The sequence below is a fragment of the Giraffa tippelskirchi genome, chromosome 10, assembly GCF_054371585.1.
Source record: "Giraffa tippelskirchi isolate mGirTip1 chromosome 10, T2T-mGirTip1v1.2.pri, whole genome shotgun sequence".
Classification (NCBI taxonomy): domain Eukaryota; kingdom Metazoa; phylum Chordata; class Mammalia; order Artiodactyla; family Giraffidae; genus Giraffa; species Giraffa tippelskirchi.
The window spans coordinates 1,794,520-1,813,170 of NC_137284.1; the positions used below are offsets into that span (position 1 = coordinate 1,794,520).

At 65.6% G+C, this 18,651-nt stretch overlaps 1 protein-coding gene across 13 annotated transcripts; it reads left to right on the plus strand.

Annotated features, from left to right (window-relative positions):
• The first annotated feature begins 426 nt into the window (after positions 1 to 426).
• On the plus strand, positions 427 to 18,354 carry TSPAN32 (tetraspanin 32). Of its 13 annotated transcripts, none has more exons than XR_014066465.1 (9): positions 427 to 514; positions 3,224 to 3,338; positions 4,051 to 4,148; positions 8,961 to 9,035; positions 14,770 to 14,871; positions 15,279 to 15,414; positions 16,830 to 16,913; positions 17,105 to 17,175; positions 17,408 to 18,354. XR_014066465.1 is itself a non-coding variant. In XM_081533312.1 (9 exons), the coding sequence occupies exons 2-9, from the start codon at positions 3,239 to 3,241 to the stop codon at positions 17,792 to 17,794; spliced, it is 816 nt and encodes a 271-aa protein (XP_081389438.1). In that variant the 5' UTR covers positions 427 to 745; positions 3,153 to 3,238; the 3' UTR covers positions 17,795 to 18,354. The 13 variants fall into 13 exon arrangements, 11 of the variants coding, with proteins under 11 accessions (XP_081389438.1, XP_081389433.1, XP_081389442.1 ...); XR_014066464.1 differs by having other exon boundaries at positions 17,596 to 18,354; XM_081533312.1 differs by having other exon boundaries at positions 427 to 745; positions 3,153 to 3,338; positions 15,328 to 15,414; positions 17,596 to 18,354.
• Positions 18,355 to 18,651: the final 297 nt, after the last annotated feature.

An 18,651-nucleotide genomic window follows, 5' to 3' on the forward strand; every position in this document is an offset into this window, starting at 1 on the left:
TCAGGCAGGACTCACTGGGGGTCCAGCCTCTGCTTGCACACTCCCAGGACAGGAAGCTCACCCCCACCCAGGCGCCCTCTCTCACTCACCCACTTCCTCCCAGGGTCCTCCACAGTACTGCTGGGAGCAGGGGTGCACCCTTCAGGGAGGCCTCATTTACCAGCTAGTGTCCTGGGGGCTTGGGCCAGGGGAGGGCCAGCAGGGGGGCAGAAGCTGGCCTTGCCGCCCACCTCCCCTTCCTCTCTGCCCTTTTTCTGGGGCACCCAGAGGCTCAGTTCCTGGGCATGATGACAGACAGATGGGTGACCGACCTAACCCAGCTCCTCGGCGGGCAACTGCGGTCTGAGGTCCCCACCCAGCTGGAAACCAAACCCACAGTGGGGAGGGAGGGGAGGGGAGGGGAGGGCGGAGAGGGGCGTGGACAGCAGAGGAGAGCAGAGGAGCCTCCATGGAGCCTTGCAGTCGAGTCAGGGTGGCCAAATGCCAGATGCTGGCCACCAGCCTCTTTGTTCTGGTAACAGGCAGGCTGGGCAGGAGGCGGCGGGGGTGGGGTGCGCTGTGCTGCTGGGTCTCCAGAACGGTGGGTGCTCCCCCTAACACACACACCCACCTTGCTGCCCCCATGGACGTGCACCTGGGGTCCTGGGGGCAAAGTCTCGGCGCCAAAAGGTGCCCCGCAAGCAGTGTCCGCCCTCCTGCCAGGCGGCAAGGGGCCTGCTGAAGGCCTGAGGGCCTTGGGTGGCTGGTGAGCTGGGTCGGAGAGGGGCCCCCAGGGGAGCGGGCTGGGGGCTGGCCTCCTGCCCTTGGAGGTGCTCTCACAGGAGGGGCGGAGCTGAGAGGGCTGGGGGGTCCACAAATGGAACCATCGGAGGTTCTGGGCCCTTGGAGGTGCTGGACAGTGAGTGTGTGTGTTGGCAAGGGGGGGATGTGAATGTGAGTGTGTGTGGTAGGTGTCTGTGTGTGTGATGAGGGTCTGTGTGTGATGGGGTGTCTGTGTGTGTGGTGGGGTGTCTGTGTGTGTGATGGGGTGTCTTGTGTGATGGGGTGTCTGTGTGTGTGATGGGGTGTCTTGTGTGATGGGGTGTCTGTGTGTGTGGTGGGGTATCTGTGTGTATGGTGGGGTGTCTGTGTGTGGTGAGGTGTCTGTGTATGTGATGGGGGGTGTCTATGTGTGATGGGGTGTCTGTGTGTGGTGGGGTATCTGTGTATGTGATGGGGTGTGTGTGATGGGGTGTCTGTGTGTGTGGTGGGATATCTGTGTGTGGTGTGGTGTCTGTATGTGATAGTGTGTGTGTGTGTGATGGGGTGTCTGTGTGTGATGGAGTATCTGTGTGTATGTGGGGTGTCTGTGTATGCGATGGGGGGTGTCTATGTGTGATGGGGTGTCTGTGTGTGTGGTGGGGTGTCTGTGTGTGTGTGATGGGGTATCTGTGTGTGATGGGGTGTCTGTGTGTGGTGGGGTGTCTGTGTGTGTGTGGTGGGGTGTCTGTTTGTGTGTGATTGGGTGTCTGTGTGTGGTGGGGTGTGTGTGTGTGGTGGGGTGTCTGTGTGTGGTGGGGTGTCTGTGTGTGTGTGATGGGGTGTCTGTGTGTGGTGGGGTGTCTGTGTGTGATGGGGTGTCTGTGTGTGTGATGGGGTGTCTGTGTGTGGTGGGGTGTCTGTGTGTGTGATTGGGTGTGTGTGTGTGATGGGGTGTCTGTGTGTGTGATGGGGTGTCTGTGTGTGTGATGGGGTGTCTGTGTGTGTGATGGGGTGTCTGTGTGTTGGGGTGTCTGTGTGTGTGATGGGGTTTCTGTGTGTGGTGGGGTGTCTGTGTGTGTGATGGGATGTCTGTGTGTGATGGGGTGTCTGTGTGTGTGTGATGGGATGTCTGTGTGTGTGATGGGATGTCTGTGTGTGTGATGGGGTGTCTGTGTGTGGTGGGGTGTCTGTGTGTGATAGGGTATCTGTGTGTGGTGGGGTGTCTGTGTGTGTTGGGGTGTCTGTGTGTGTGATGGGATGTCTGTGTGTGGTGGGGTGTCTGTGTGTGTGATGGGGTGTCTGTGTATGATGGGGTGTCTGTGTGTGTGATGGGGTGTCTGTGTGTGATGGGGTGTCTGTGTGTGGTGGGGTGTCTGTGTGTGATGGGGTATCTGTGTGTGGTGGGGTGTCTGTTTGTGTGTGATTGGGTGTCTGTGTGTGGTGGGGTGTCTGTGTGTGTGTGTGATGGGGTGTCTGTGTGTGTGTGATGGGGTGTCTGTGTGTGTGATGGGGTGTCTGTGTGTGGTGGGGTCTGTGTGTGTGGTGGGGTGTCTGTGTGTGATGGGGTGTCTGTGTGTGTGTGATGGGGTGTCTGTGTGTGTGATGGGATGTCTGTGTGTGTGATGGGATGTCTGTGTGTGGTGGGGTGTCTGTGTGTGTGTGATGGGGTGTCTGTGTGTGTGATGGGGTGTCTGTGTGTGATGGGATGTCTGTGTGTGTGATGAGGTGTCTGTGTGTGGTGGGGTGTCTGTGTGTGATGGGGTATCTGTGTGTGGTGGGGTGTCTGTGTGTGTGATGGGGTGTCTGTGTGTGTGATGGGGTGTCTGTGTGTTGGGGTGTCTGTGTGTGTGATGGGGTTTCTGTGTGTGGTGGGGTGTCTGTGTGTGTGATGCGATGTCTGTGTGTGATGGGGTGTCTGTGTGTGTGTGATGGGGTGTCTGTGTGTGTGATGGGATGTCTGTGTGTGTGATGGGGTGTCTGTGTGTGATGGGGTGTCTGTGTGTGTGTGATGGGGTGTCTGTGTGTGTGTGATGGGGTGTCTGTGTGTGATGGGGTATCTGTGTGTGGTGGGGTGTCTGTGTGTGTGTGATGGGGTGTCTGTGTGTGTGATGGGATGTCTGTGTGTGCGATGGGGTGTCTGTGTGTGATGGGGTGTCTGTGTGTGTGTGATGGGGTGTCTGTGTGTGTGATGGGGTGTCTGTGTGTGATGGGGTGTCTGTGTGTGTGGTGGGGTGTCTGTGTGTGGTGGGGTGTCTGTGTGTGGTGGGGTGTCTGTGTGTGGTGGGGTGTCTCTGTGTGGCATGTCTGTGTGTGAGAGTGTGGCAGTAGGTGTCTGCAGCAAAGACCCCCCCTGAGGCCACCCCCAGAACACCTGGAAGCCCTGCAGCAGACCCTGTGTCTCGTGCGACCAGGATGTGGAGACGGCTGGTGGGACGGTCGGTGTCCAGCCTCGCACCCACCAGCTGGACGTGTCCACCCGCAGCTCCTGGGCTCCGCCATGGCCGCCACGGCCGCGCTCAGCTACTTCGGGCCCCACTTTGCTGTCATTGGCCCCGTGTCTGCAGACAGGACCGCCTATGAGGCCGTGCACCACTGGGGTGAGTGACGTTGTGGGCGGCCACTGCCGGGGAGGGGTCTTCAGGAGCAAAGGTGGCTGGGGAGGAGCCCTGGCCTGGGGTGAGGACCCCTGAGCAAAGCTGGGCTGGGGCAGGCAGCGGGGTCAGAGGCAGCAGGGGCCACCCTGCGGTCCCAGCTCCCCTGGGGCCTGCCTGGATCTTCCCTGGGCCCCTGGGGTAGCGTGGGTGTGTTGGGTGGTATCCAGGCCCCGTCCTCCACGTCCAGAAAGGGGTGCTCACCCATGATGAGGCCTTGAGCAGCTCACAGAGATGGCATCCTGTCCCCTCAACCCCACCCCTGGGGGTCTTGGCCTCAGGAGAGACCACCAGAGGCTGAGGAGGGCAGATATGGTGAAAACGGAGGCTGGCAGGGGTTACGGTGGTCCTAGCCCCAGGCCTCCTGTTTCATCTCAAGCACTAAACCCCAGACCCCCTGGAGCAGGAAGCCTGCAGCCTGGCCTGGACTGATAAGATTACCAGCCTGTCAGTTGGGCCTGGGGGCAGGGACAGGCTTCCGATGGCCCCTGGGGGCCAGGAAAGGGAGCAGGGAGGGAGGGGCAGTGTGTGGGGGGCACAGCCTTGCTGAGAAGACGAGGTCCATTCAGGGCCCCCGGAAGCCCAGCACCCCCGAATCCACTCTTGCACACACGGGACCCCTGCCCTGGGCACCCTGACCCCCTCTTTCTGCCCCCAGTCTTCTCCGCTGGAATCACCCTGGGGGCGCTCCTGACCCTGGGGGCCGTGCTGAGCGCCGCAGCCACTGTGAGAGGGGCCGGGGGCCTCATGGCCGGGGTGAGTTATCCGAGTCCCCAGCTTCCCCACACATGGCCTGGCAGGGCTGTGGGCCGAGGGAGCCCGCCTCGCCCCTGTGCCCCTAAGAACAGCGAAGCCCAAAGGGTGTGGGACAGCCAAGACCCCTCCACCCAGGAGTCAGGACCCCCCACACCCGGGAATCAGGACCCCCTCACCCAGGAGTCAGGACCCCCCACCCGGGAGTCAGAACCCCTCAATCAGGGACAGTCGGGACCCCCTCCACCCAGGAGGGTCAGGGACCTTTTATCCAGGACAGCCAGGACCCCCCCACCCGGCAGTCAGAACCCCTCAATCAGGGACAGTCAGGACCCCTTCCACCCAGGAGGGTCGGGACCTTTTACCCAGGACAGCCAGGACCCCTCCACCTGGGCAGCCCTTCCCCAGGGGTGATGTGATGGGCATTCTACCTCACCCTCATCATCCAGGGGGGCTTTGAAAGGCAGTGTCGGCCCTCCCAGCCTTGGGTGCTGTTCAGAGGCCCGGGACGGTCTGGTTCTGTGATACTAGAGGCTCTGGGAACACAGTTTGGATGGATTCCACCCTTTAGGATGAGGCCAGGCCCGATGGGTCCCCCGTAGGTCAGGACTGGGCTGTGGCCCCGAGACCCCAGGCTCCTCCTGAGCAGCACGCCCTTCATGGCAGCTGCCAGCAGTGGGGCTCCCTCCCCCCGCCCCATCCCGCCCCACAGTAGGGGCCTTTGCTGCCCGGCCTGCCAGCCCGGCCTCCCCAAGGACTGCGCTCCCCGCTGTGGGCTCAAGTCCCTCTCTCTCCTGAACCGGGGCCTCAGCTCCTGGCTGGTGCCCTGTGCTGTCACCTGCACCCCCAGTCCCTCTCAGGCTCCCCGAGACGCCAAGTGTAGCCTTCCTGGGACTCCGCGGGTCCCTGCGGCGCCCACTTTCCTGCTTTCAGCCCTCTGTGCCTGCAGACCCCACCCCTACCCTGGGAGCCATTCATGGGGTGGCCCCCCGGGAGCTCCTGCTGGGGGCTGTGTTTGCCCAGGTGGACTCTGAGGCTGACAACCTTGGGCTCCCTGGCAGCCTTCTGGGTCCCCACGGCCGGCGGAGTTCACGGCCAGCGGTGTCAGCAAATGTGTTGAATGACTCCTGGGTTACAGACATCTCCAAGGCCAGGTGGCTCAGTTGGTAAAGAATCTGCCTGTAGTGCAGGAGACCCAGGTTCGATCTCTGGGTTGGGAAGATCCCCTGGAGAAGGACATAGCAACCCACTCCAGTATTTTTGCCTGGAAAATCCCATGGACAGAGGAGCCTGGTGGGCTGCAGTCCATGGGGTTGCAAAGAGTCAGGCACGACTGAGCGACCCACCAAGGCCAGGGGCAGAGTCACCTCCTAGAGCCGGGCCCCAGGCCCCGGTGTGCCTGACCAGTAGAGGCCCATCTGGCAGCTAGGTCCCAACTAGGACCCCACAGGAGCGTGGGCAGTGCTACCAGCCTGGCCTGTGTGGTCCGGCTGGGCAGGGGAGGGAGGCAGGCCCCAGGGGCATCCGACCAGGCAAGTGGACTGTCCCCCCGGAGGGGAGCCCTAAAGCCTGGGGCTGCCACAGGGGCTCATGGCTGGAGGTCAAGGCTGCGGGCAGCGGGGCCAGACCCGGAGGTCGGAGGTCGGGGCGGGGACGGCCGGGAGAGGCCGGCGGCCGGCCTGCAGCGCCCGCCGCCAGGGGGCGCCATGGTGCTGGGCGCGAGGCCGCGGCGGGGAGCCGCTTCTGCGGGCCGCTCCTGCTGCTGGGTCCCGGGAGCCAGGGCCCGGCGCCTTCCCCGGCTCCCCGCCACCGCGCTCTGCGCCCTGCCCTGGGGTAGGGGCCGGGGAGCACCAGGGCCTCGGCCCTGCTTCCCCGCCCGGGCCTCCTGCTGCACCCCAGCCTCCCGCGGGCCCCCAGCCAAGACGGGAGCCCGGCACTGCCCCCGGGGGTGAGGGCGAGCAGGGCCTGGGGGAGCCTACCCCGCGCCCGCCCGCTGAGCGGGGCCGTGTGTGCGCCCCGGGTGCGGTGTTGCGTCTGGCATCTGTCCGTGTGCGTCTGGAGCGGGCGAGCCCCCGGGAGGGCTGGGCGAGGGCGATCTTTCCCGTCCTGCCCCCTGCTTCCTGCTGCTCCACCAGCCTCACACACAGGAAATGGGCGGCTGAGAGCAGGGCTGGCCGCAGCGCCAAGGAAGCCATTTGGATTTGTTTATGTTGTTTAGAATCAGGAGAGAGAAGGCGGCGGGCATGGGGCCCACAGCACGCAGTGCCTCAGCGCACAGGCGGCCCCGGAGCCAGGCCCATGTGCCACCCAGGACCCTCTGTGCAAGGCGGACGGGCGGGAGGGTGGGCCGCAGTGATGCCCCCTCTTCCGAGGAATGGAACAGTTCCTGGAAAATGCTAGTCCCTTGAGCTGGCTCCAGGCCTCCAGCCTGGGAGGCAGTGCTGGGCAATGGCTTCCAGATGGGGAAGGAGGCCCTTGGCCAGCCTGGGGTGTGGGGAGGAGGGAGAGGAGGAGAGGGAGGAGGGAGAGGAGGAGAGGGAGGAGGGGGAGGAGGGGGAAGAGGGGGGGAGGAGGGGGAAGAGGGGGGGAGGAGGGGGAAGAGGGGGGGAGGAGGGGGAAGAGGGGGGGAGGAGGGGGAAGAGGGGGGGAGGAGGGGGAAGAGGGGGGGAGGAGGGGGAAGAGGGGGGGAGGAGGGGGAAGAGGGGGGGAGGAGGGGGAAGAGGGGGGGAGGAGGGGGAAGAGGGGGGAGGAGGGGGAGGGGGGGAGGGGAGGGGGAGAGGATTATAGGGAGGAGGGAGAGGAGAGGGAGAAGGAGGAAGGAGAGGAGGAGAGGAGGAGAGGGAGGAGGGGGAGAGGAGGAGGGGGAGAGGAGGAGGGGGAGAGGAGGAGGGGGAGAGGAGGAGGGGGAGAGGAGGAGGGGGAGAGGAGGAGGGGGAGAGGAGGAGGAGGGGAGGGGAGGGGGAGGGGAGGGGAGGGGGAGGGGAGGAGAGGGAGGAGGGGGAGAGGAGGAGGGGGAGAGGAGGAGGGGGAGAGGAGGAGGAGGGGAGGGGAGGAGGAGGGGAGGGGAGGGGAGGAGGAGGGGAGGGGAGGGGAGGAGGAGGGGAGGGGAGGGGAGGAGGAGGGGAGGGGAGGGGAGGAGGAGGGGAGGGGAGGGGAGGAGGAGGGGAGGGGAGGGGAGGAGGAGGGGAGGGGAGGAGGAGGGGAGGGGGGGAGGGGGGAGGGGGGAGGGGGAGGGGAGGAGGGAGAGAAGAAGAGAGGGAAGAGGAAGAGGGAAAGGAGGAGGAGGGGGAGGAGGGAGAGAAATACAGGGAGGAGGGAGAGGAGGGGAGGGAGGAGGGAGAGGAGGGGAGGGAGGAGGGAGAGGGAGGAAGAGGCATCCCAGAGCCATCTGGAGATTGAGGCCTGGTGGACCCCCTGGGCAGGCAAGAGGAAACATGGGGTGAAAGCTGGTGGGCCTCCCGCCCCTGAGGGGAGCTGGAGGTCCCTGTGCCTACATGGAGTCTGGGACCCAGTGGGCTGGCCCCCTGTCTCCTGGACCCTGGTGGACGCACCCCCCGCCCAAGTGTGGAACAGAAGAAACAGTCTTCATCTCCATGCAGCCCGGGCAGTGCACCTGGGTGTCCCTCCATGCTGGCCATGGACTCTCTGGAGTCACCTCAGTAAGGTCCCTGGGTTGGGAGAGCCTGGCCACACCGGCCCCAGGCGGCAGACAGTCCCGCTCCCGGGAGGGAGTGATACTGGACTCTGGAGCCCTGGGCCAGGTGGTCAGCAGGCAGACTGACCATCCAGAGCTCCCGGAGGAGGCTCAGCCCGAGGCCTGAATGGGAGTATCCCCAGCACAAAGTGACCAGTCAGACTACGGTGGGGGGACTTCCCAGGGCAGCACAGGGGTCTGGGCAGCCTGGGGTGATCCTCTGAAACAGAGCTTTGGGGACATGTGTGTATTTTCGGGGGAGGGGACAAATATTCATCAGCTTCAGAACCGCCGTGAGAGAAAGGGCCCACCGGAGCCTGAGGTCCAAGGATTGGCAGGAGGCGGACGGGCCCACTGGGTCCTGGAGAGCACACCGGGTGGGAAGAGGAGCACCTCTGCTGGGAATCACCCCGTCTCAGCGTACCCACCTGGCCGTGCTGTTGGCTAGAACCCCAGCTCCTGAGCCTCCGAGAGGCCTGTTTCAGAAAACCAAGCAAAACCAGCTGTCCCTTCTGGAAAAGGTCCTTCCTATCCAAGCAATCCCCTGGTGGCTCAGTCGGTAAAGAACCCACCTGCAATGTGGGAGACCTGGGTTTGATCCCCGGGTCGGGAAGACCCCCTGGAGGAGGGCATGGCAACCCACTCCAGTATTCTTGCCTGGAGAATCTCACAGACAGAGGAGCCTCGCGGGCTCCAGTCCATGGTCACAAAGAGTCGGACACGACTGAGTGACTAAGCACGGCACATCCAAGGGCAGCCAACATCCCCGAGCTGCCCTCCTGGCCAGACCGCGTGAAAGGGGGCACTTGTTCTGAATCTGAATCTCAGGCTCAGGGAAGGCCCCGCCCGGCCTTTCTGGGGTCGGTGCCTTTCCCGGGCTCAGGCGCAGAGGGCAGGGTTCTCCCTTATCCCGGGGCCTGACTGCCCGCCCTGGGGCAGGGGCTGAGACAGCCGTGGAGGCCCTGGGAAGCCAAAGCCAGCTGTGGGGGGCCTCCCGAGAAGGGCCTAAGGAGGCCTGGGAGCCAGGGTGCCCACCGCCCCAGGTCTGTCCTCGGCAGGGGGAGCCGCCAGGCCGCGGCGGGGCCTGGACTCAGGCTGCCTCCCCTCCTGCCCTCTCCCAGGCCTTCCTGAGCTTCGCCCTGGTGTTCTGCGCCCTGGTGCAGGCGGCCTTCTGGAGGTTCCACAGCCCCACCCAGGTGAGCGCTGGGCCCGTCCCGCAGGGGAGGGCCGCTGCTCCCTCTGTCCTGCGGTCACCAGGGGAGACAGGCGGGGATGAGGGACCACGCTGGGGACATTCTCTGCCTGCGGGCCGGCCCTCTGCTGGGCTGACAGCAGCAGCTCCCAGAGCAGGAAGGAGGCAGGTACAGGCCGCGGACACCCGCTTCTCGCTGAGGTCCCCCCAGAGGCCAGGAAGGTGGCACCTGGGGAGCTGGGGGAGGGGAGCCTCCCAGGCCTGCAAGGTTGAGTGGGTGCGTCGGCTTCAGAAAACGCACCTTTGAGGGCTACGCTCCTGATGGGGGCCAGGCCTGGCCGGGAGAGAGGCCTGTCCGCAGCGGGGTCTGCGGGACAGTGGACGGGGCGTCCGGTGGTCCTTCAGGGCGGGGCCTGAGCTGCCTGCAGGTGGGCTGCCCGGTGACCCACTCCTTCCATGGTCACTGGGGGCTGTTCCCAGGGACGCTCACGTTGCTGGTGACCGTGGCGATGGTGGGCGTGGGTCCCTTTGGGGGTGCTGTTTTCTTTCCTTCCTCCGTCCACCCACCCCTCCGTTCTCTGGGTGCTGCTGGCTCTGAGGGACCCCGGGGGCGGCTCAAGGCTGGCAGAGAGGGAGGCCCCAGTTCTGGGGTAATGCAGTCACGTGGGACGCTGGCCCCTGGACAACGGGGCTTGAAGCCTGCAGGCCCGGGTCTAGGGTGGGCACAACCCCAGGGAGGAGGGCAGGACCACAGCTCGGGAGGGACTGCTCCCAAGTGACAGGGGGCTGGGGCAGCCTGGCCTTCCAGAAATTCTGCCTGAACTCCAGGCCCCGAGACAGAGCTGAAAGCCTGCGTGGGAAGCGGGATGGGTTGAGTCCATGAGCGGAGCTGAATCCTCCCAGACCAGGGCTGGGGGTCAAGGTCAGAACTTCTGTGCCCAGACAGAGGAAATGGGTGCCCAAGAGGTTCAGAGAGACAGGGGATGCAGCCCCAGATGGGCTCCTGCGTGCAGGGGCCGAGGACTGGTGGGGCTGGTAGGGTCAACAGGGGGCCGAGGAGGGGACGGCGCTGGTCCACGCGGCAGGTCCCAGCCAGGGCAGAGAGCAAGGCCGGCCAACACCAGGGCCCCCTGCACACTGTGCCCGTGGCCCCGACAGGTGCAGCTTCGCTCCCCAGCCGAGCTATGAGTCTGAAGGGCAGCCCCTGGGTGTTCCTCCCAACGGGGCTTCTTGCTCCACCGCCGCTCCCTGGCTGAGCGGCCATCGCCAGCAGAGGCCTCCTCCCAGCCCCCAGGAGTGGACACAAGCCAGGCAGGAGAACTCAGGCCCAGGCTTAGCCGGTGGGAGCCCAGCCCAGGCTAGACCCCAGAGCGGTCCCTGGGAAGCCGCGGGGCCAGCAGGTGGAGCCAGAGAGGGAGCAGAGAGTCCAGCCCCACAGGCCCTGTCCGGCCAGACTCTCTGAGACCCTGAGCGCGCCTTTCTCCTCTCCTTGGGCTTCAGATTCCCCCGCACTCCATAAGGACCAGCCCGGGGAAACCAAGGCCAGTCCTGCTGGAGGACACTGGTTGGGGGGTGGTTTAGTCGCTAAGTTGTGTTCGACTCTTGCGACTGTAGCCCGCCAGGCTTCTCTGGCCACGGGGTTTTCTAGGCAAGAATACTAGAGTGGGTTTCCATTTCCTTCTCCAGGGGGTCTTCCTAATCCAGGGATCGAACCCAGGTCTCTTGCACTGCAGGCAGATTCTTTATCAACGGAGCCACCAGGGAAGCCCTGGAGGATACTGGGTTTCCAGGCAAAACCCCGTGCAGGCAGGTGACCAGCGGCATACCTTTGACCGTGTATCAGGGATCCCAGCGACCGCGGCCCCTGCTTGCACGGGCGCCCCAGGATGTTCATGTAATACGCAGAGAATGGCTGGGTCAGGAGATCAAGTTCGTGCTGTGTGCTTTTAGGTGTGTGGCTACCCACTCTAAGCCCAGAGGGCTTCCCTGGCGACTCAGTGGGTAAAGTCTGCCTGCAATGTGGGACAGCCTGTTCGATCCCTGGCTTGGGAAGATCCCTTGGAGAAGAAAATGGTAACTCACTCCAGTATTCTTGCCTGGAGAATTCCATGGACAGTGGAGCCTGGTGGGCTAGAGTCCATGGGGTCACAAGAGTCGGGCACAACTGAGTGACTAACACTTTCACACTTTTTCCTTACCCACTCTGGCCATCCTCCCTTACCTGCAGCAATGGCCCTAGATCGCCCATCCCCACGCCACCGCTGAGCTCCTTGGAGTTGAGGAGGCCATCCCCAGACCTTGCAGGGCAGTGCCATCCTCTTGGTCCACAGATGGAGGGACTCAGGCCCATGGGGGAGGGCGGGCCAGGTCACCCTGGCAGAGCTGGAGCAAGAGGGGGCCACCGTCGGGACTCTTAGCCCTGAGTCAATGCCTCTTTTCCCGTCGCTGCCCAAAGATCACCCCAAACTGTTCACCACCACCCTGGCGTCATCTGGGGTCACCCACCCCTGACCAGAGGGGAAAAGGACATTCCCTCCGGTTCTTGGGGGGGTCGGAGCCTGGAAAGGCAGCCTTGGCTCTCGGAGACCAGGGAACGCCGAGCCAGCTGCTGGCCCACCACGGAGGAGCCGTCAGGGGCAAGCGAGGTCTGGGTCGCCACGCGGGTGGTCCCTGCCAAAACGGCTGCCAGGGTGCCCGGCCCCAGCAGCTCCCCCGGGGCAGCTGCAGCCCCCCCTTTTGGCTCTGACCCTGTGTGTTTACAGCTCCAAGCCCTCGGCTGGTGGTTCTGCGGGGGCGGGGCCACGCGGGGCCCACAGGCCGAAATCCTTCTGGGGCTCCCGCTCTGCAAGGGGAAGGGGTGACAGCAGACAGGACCCAGCTGGGCCCCTTCCCTGCGCGGCCCCCCACCATCCCCCCAAAGAAATGTTCTGGTCTGGTCTGTGCTGCAGCTGGCTTTCGGGGTCCAGTGTTCGGGGCCCTGGCTGGCCCCAGTGGGGGCTGGGGCGTTCTCCCACCCCTGCGTGGGCGCAGAGGGGCCCTGGGTGGGGTCAGCCTCGCAGCCGGCGCTCTTGGGCAATCGGCCCAGCTTCCTGGGCCTCCGTGTCCTCGTCTGTAAAGGAGTGTGAAGACCTCCCTGCGCGGGAATGAACCAGCACAGGTGAGGGGACAACGGAACCCGCCTGCAGCCCCCGAGCCCAGTCTGACCTCCGTCACCCGCACTTACGAGGGCGCGGGCCCTGGATGGCAGGGGCCGCGGAGCCGCCTGTCCTGTGCCCCCGACCCCGGGAACCTGGGGGGGCCTTGCCGTCGAGGCCAACCCGGGCCAGCAGACCCCTCCTTCCGTGGGACCCTCCTGGAGGCGGGAGCAGACACACTCAAAGGGCCACGCTGTTTGCTCTAAGCGGTCTGTCTCCCCTGGCACCACCCCAAGTGACCCCAAGACACCCTGAAACACGGGGTCCAGATGGCCCGTCTACCTGAGGATGGCCGTGACTTCTGGTGGCCCCGGAGCCAACCCGCAAGCCCTGACCACCCCTGGCCCTCGGCCCCCTGTTCCCCCAGCCTCAGGCCCTGGTAGGTGCCCTGAAGCTTGGCAGGCGTTCCGCAGGACTAGGCGGTCGTGCTGTGAATACAGAGCTTGAGGGCGCCTGAGAGCAGCTCTGCCCCAGCGCCCAGTCCCCAGACAGGCCTGCGGGTGATGAATTGCGGCCCCGTTTAATAATTCAGGCACGGATTAAGTACAGCGGTGCCCAGTGAAAGGCTGCCTGTCCCCCAGCTCCCGGCTGGGCCCTGCCCGTGGAGACCACTCCCCTCCGGCCCTGGGCCACCGGGGCTGGTCTGCAGACCACCTGCAGCTCCTACTGCCCCCGCCCCCAGGCATCCCCCTGCCAGGCAGGTTAGCAGACTATGGGAAGGGTGGCTGGGAGGGGTCCTCTGGGAGCTGGCCTGGCAGGGATGCCCCAGGCCCTTGGTTTGATTTCAGCAGCCCAGGAACCCTGTCCTGAGGGGCATGCCCCGGAGCCCTGGGAGATAGGGCTTAAAGATTAGGGCGCCCTGCAGGGAACCTCCAAGCTCGGGGCCCAAGGGCCTCTGAGGCCTCCCAGCCCACCCCAACTTCTCTCCTAGAGACACACAGGACCCCTGAACCTGGGGATGGGGGGCCGTTTGTGGAGCACCACCCACCCAGGCACCGGGCCTCGGGAAAGTCAGCCTGGCTCCCACATCCAGGCCGGGGGTCTCGGGCAGGGCTGTGGCTTTGTCCCATCTGCCTCTTCACCGGAAAGAGGAGCTCGTGGTCCCCGCTTCTGGGGTCGGGAGTGGAAGGGGAGGTAGGAGGGGGAAGGCATGCACAGCTCAGCCCCAGTGGGCATGCCCCTCCGGCCAGTGTTCCTGGTAGCAGCACCTCGCCTCACAGGGGCTGGGCCCTAGTTGGGGGTGGAGGGGGCTGGAACCACGAGAGGGGTCTGAGCTGGCCCCCCTGTCACAGCCTCCTGCACCCCTGACCCCAGGCTGGCTCTGCTCCCCCCACAGGCCTCCCCGGGACCTCCTCCCACGGAGACCGGGACAGCCCAGCCGGTATCCACCCCCAGGAGAGGGCCCCTCGCCAGGCCTCCTGTAAGGGTGGCCGGCCTGGCGCCTGGCCCCCCGCCCAGGACGCTGCCCACCTCCCCCTTGGGTAGGGAACAAAGCGGCCGGAGCAGCTGGCGGCTCTGAGACCCGGGTCTCTCTCACCAAGAGGGCGATGAGCTCTGAGTGCGACGCTGGGGGTGCAGATCCGCCTGTTCCTACCGGGGCACCAGGGCCCTGGGCAAGACCACCCCTGCCCGCCTGCCCCCAAGTCCTGCAGACAGGGAGTGGGGAAGCCGCTTCCTTTCTGAAGGGCAGGGTGAGTGGCCAGAGCAGGGTGCCCCCGAGCACCCACCCACCTACCCCAGCGGGCACACGACTTGGGGGCAGGAAGGGAAGGGAGGCTGGGCTCAGGGTCTCTGAGGTGGGGAAGGAGGGTAGGGGAGATCAGAGGCCTTGGCTGTGCCAGACTAGTGACCCCAGCACAATCACAGAAGACTCCCTGGAGGAGGCAAGATTCCAGTTTGCCTCTGGAGAAATAAGTTAGCAAGGGGAGGGCACTTCAGAAGGCACAGAAGCTGGGCAGACGGAAGGAGGTCTGGGGGAGGGGGTACGGAGCGAAGGCAGAGCCGGCCAGGCCCCTGTTGCTGCTCTCCTCCGTCGTCCCCATGGGGCCTCGTCAGCCCTGGGCACTTAGGCCTTCCCTGGAGCCCAGCTGCCTGGGCTTTCTGGAACATACCGGATGGTTTTGGGAGAAGACCTGGAGCATCCCTGTGAGCTGAGCTCCGGCACGAGGCGGCCCCTGGCCGTCTCCCCCAGGGCCCACTCTTGCCTTTCCCTCCCCACCGTCCGTTTCCAGATCAACAGAAACAGGTGGACACTTAGGCCGGGCCTCCTCCCACCTTAAGACAAGAGCTTGTTTACCCTGCAGGACCCCCAGGAGCGAGAGTGGCATCAACAATCATTCTTGGGGGAAGGTCCCCACAGCTGGAGCATGGGAACCCCTGTGACCAGCACCCGGGGGACGCAGGCCCTGCTCCTGGGGGGCCCAGTTCCGAGGGAGCAGAAGTAGGAGGCCGGTTGAGTGCCGCTCAGCACCTGAGGGCCGTCGGGGGGTCCGTCAGGGACGTGAGCTTCACCAGCTCACGGCCTTCCTGGTGCCCTCTGCACAGGTGGAGGACGCCGTGTTGGATGCCTATGACCGTGCGTACGAGCGGGCAGTGAGGAGCGCGTCCGGAACCGGGCGGCAGGATCTGGTGGTCATCCAGGACACGGTGAGCGCGTGGGGGAGGCCCCCTCCGGGGCAGCTCTGGGCGGCCTGCCATCCAGAAAAGGGGCACAGGGGAGCAGCCCCGAGAACCAGCTGGCCAGGTGCTGAGCTGAAGGTCCCAGGTCACCGACGCCACAGTGGGGGGAGGTGCAGGGCAGAGCACGCCTGTCTTCCATCCACCCTGGGAGGCCCGGCTTCTGAGTCTGTGGGGCCCAGAGCAGAGTGCGAGAGCCCATGTCCACACGTGAGCTTCCAGGTGGAGGTGGCACAGCCGGTCATGGTGACCGCAGGCCAGGCTGCTGGGAGCTGGGTGCCCCCTACAGAGCCAGCCGCCTGGCCCTAAGCCCCCATCCTGGCCTGGGGCGGGGCGGGGGGAAGCCTTTGTGCCTCAGTTTCTCCTCTGCCCGACAGGGACCCTGGGGTTCTCAGAGCAAACCGCCTCCGTCTTCCACCCCTGCAGTTCCAGTGCTGCGGCAAGAGCTCACCCCTCGGGCTCCTGGGGGGCTTGGAGGCAGACCTGTGTCAGGGGGAGAAGGCCGCCAGACAGGTGAGGGGAGGGGCCCACCATCATCCCTGGGGGCTCAGCCCCAGAGCAGGGCCATGCCCACTCACTGGCCCCCCAGACCTTCCCAGGGAGGGGGCTGGCCTGGGCTGGGGTCACTTAACCCGCCTGTGCCCGGGGGGCTCACTCCTTCACTCCTTCGCACAGCTCCCAGCTTGGGGGACTGAGACCCTCCCATCAGAACCCTCTAGAAGCGCAGGGGAGGGTAGGAGACCCAGGGGCTGAGCTGTGCCGAGCACCCACAGAGTGCAGTGGGCAGCTCTGCCTGAGCCTGGGTCCCCGAAGCCGGAAGGACATTTCCTGGAAGGTCAGCCTGGGCCTGAATCTGGCCACGAGGGCATCGGAAACAGGGACCCTCTTCTTCCCGAAGACAGTGGCCTCCCCTCCCCCCCACCTCCCTGGCTCCCCTCCCCCACTGGTCAGGAACAAACTCACCCCATCTCTGGCAAGAGGCTCCTGGCCACCCTCCAAGAAACAGACAGGAGGATGCAAATGGCTGAAGGCCCAGCCCGGACGGAGCCAACACAGTGCCCTGGGCCCTGGCGCTGGGGGGGCGAGGGCAGAGGAGGGATGGGGGGGTTGGGAGGCCTGTTTACACCACCAGGGGGAGGTCCCAGGTCCTCGCCTGCAAAGTGGGGGTGAAGGCCGGCCTCCTGCACCTTCTGGGAGGGCAGGCGACATGGGAAACAGCGAAGGCCTTGTGGGGAGGGACCCCCGGAGGAGGGGGCGGGAGGGCGGACCCCCAGTCGCCTTCCAAGGGGAAGTGCAGCCGCGGGGGCGGGGGCGAGAGCCTGTCAAAGGAATTCACGGGCAGATGGACAGACAGACACCAAGCTAGCCTCCTCTCCCCCACCTCAGACTTCAGAGCCCAACCCTGCCTGCCCCACCGCACACCCCGCCCGGGCCTACGCCGCCTCTGAGTGGTTCAGAGTGGGGGCGGTCCCCTCCCTCTTCCCTGGAGACAGGGTGCCTCTGTGGACACCGCGCCATGCGGAGGCCGGGGAGGTTCAGGATGGGGCAAGAGCGCCTCTCCCCGTTAGCCAGTGCCCTTTCCTCACCCAGGCTCTGTGTCCCACCCGCAATGGGGTACCTGGGACCCAGAGTAACTGGGACTCAGCCTGCCCTGGGGGCGCAGACACATGGCCCAACATCGCCGCTCAGGGGCCACCCAGAGGCAGGCCCCGCTGGACCCCTGGAGCCCCTCATCCCCACAGAGGCAGGTTCCATCCTGCTTGTCTTTGCCTGTTTTCAATGCCTGTCCAGAGCTTGGGGCGGTTGTCCTGGGACAGGCGGCACCCCTAGCCTGGGTCCCAGGTGGCCTTCGTGGCCCCACGCCCCTGCAGAGGCACCGTGCCTGGGCCGGGAGGGGCGGTCCGGCCCACGCGCTGCCCTCTGCCCAGGACTGCCTGCGGGGGATCCAGAGCTTCCTGAGGGTGCACGGGAACATCGTCTCCACCCTGATCGGCCTGGGCCTCGCCTTCACGGTAGCTCTCACCGCCCCCCGCGGTCCCCGCCCCCAGGGTCCTGGGGACCCGCAAGGCTTGCCCTGCCCAGGGAGCAGGGAAGAGCAGGCCTGGGGGTGATGGGGCCTCCCTGACTCTCTTCCCCCGGGGGGCGGTGAGCCCCCAGAGCTGCTGGGACAAGTGCTCCGAGACCCTCCTCCCCCCCCCCCCAGGTGTACGCAATGCTGCTTAGCTCCTTCATCTGGTTCACCATCCGATCGGGCAGATACCGCGTGAGCCTACGGTAGGCCCGCCTGCCCCCCGCCCCCGCCCCCACCTCCCTGGAAGGGTCCTACAGCCCCGCAGGTGCGAGTGGGGGCGGGCAGAGAGCACCACCCCTTACTGTTCCCAAGATCCCCCCTCTGCCCAGCTGTGGGGCCCCTGGACAGAGGGCCCAGGCCGACACTCTAGAGGAGGTGCTTGCGGGGCAGCAAGCACTCTGCCATGCAGGCTCCGCCCCCTCCCCGCCCCCGCAGATACCAGGTCTCACAGCGGCATCTCCACCACCTGGGGAGACGGGGGCTTCTGGGGCCCCCAGGACAGCTCCCTGCCTCCATCGACGCCGCGGGCTCCGCTGACCCGGCCCCTCTGCTCTGGCCACCTGCACGCCCTCCGGGCCCAGATCCTGGCCCCTCTGCGTCCTCACCATCCCTCTGCTCCTCAGGGCCCGTGGCCGCCCTCCCCAGGAGCCCATAGTCTACAGACGCATCCAGGAGGGATCTCCGTCTCCTCGCACATCCAAAGCGGAGGCTCCCGGGGGCCATCCTAGTCCGAATAGATGCTTGGGTCAGCTTCTGCTGCTCCAGGACACCCACCCGCCTGCCCACGGCAGCGGAGATGCTACGGTCTCGACTCGCATGTGACCCTCGTGGGAGGGGAGGACCTGTTTCCCTCCACGTGGTGGGGGTCGGGGGGAGAGGAGGTGGTGCGTCCGAGAAATCCTGCCTGCTGCCTCCCCGCGCCCCCCATCCAACCACCTGACGACTGGCATCCTGGGCTCAAGCCCCAGAGTCCTGGGTGGGACACCAGACTGGCCCAGCCCAGCTCGGGGGCCCCATCGTAGCTGCCAAAGGAGAAGGAAACACGGCCGTTGAGCTTCCACCAAGGGGGTGCGGCCCCGGCCCCACCGAAACTGGCAGAGTTGGGTTCCTCCCCAGTAAGGCGTGGCCGGCTGTGATGTGCGGCCGAACAGGGACAAAGTGACAAACGCCCGCCGCCGTCCCGTGCCTGCAGTCACACTCTCCGCAGTGCACCTCCCAGAACCAGGCGGCTGCCCGGGGACAAACCGCCGGAATCTCGTGGGGCAGAAGCCTCGCGGTTCCGCGGTTCTGCCTTTGGTAACCATACGGGCCTCTGGGGAGCTGTGTTCCTCTCCCGGTTCTGTTCTTCTCATCTTACAAAATAAACTTTAAGGAAGGCAGCAGCACCGGCGGGCGGAAGAGGGAACGGGCCTGCATCGGGGACTTCCCTGGCAGTCCGGCGGTGTGCGCTCGCTGGGGCTCCCACTGCAGGGGCGGTGCAGCGCCGAAAACCAGAGGAAGCGAAGAGAAGGGGTGTGTAGAGTCGGATGTGAGAGCGCAGAAGGGTCTGTGCCGGAAGCCGCAGGCGCGTTCCCTCCGCCGTCCGGCTCTCCGCCAGCGCGCTCCCCCCAACCCCGTCCAGGCCCTCTCACCTGCTTCTCCTGCTCACGAGCCCACTCTTCGTGGGGAGGGTGCAGGGA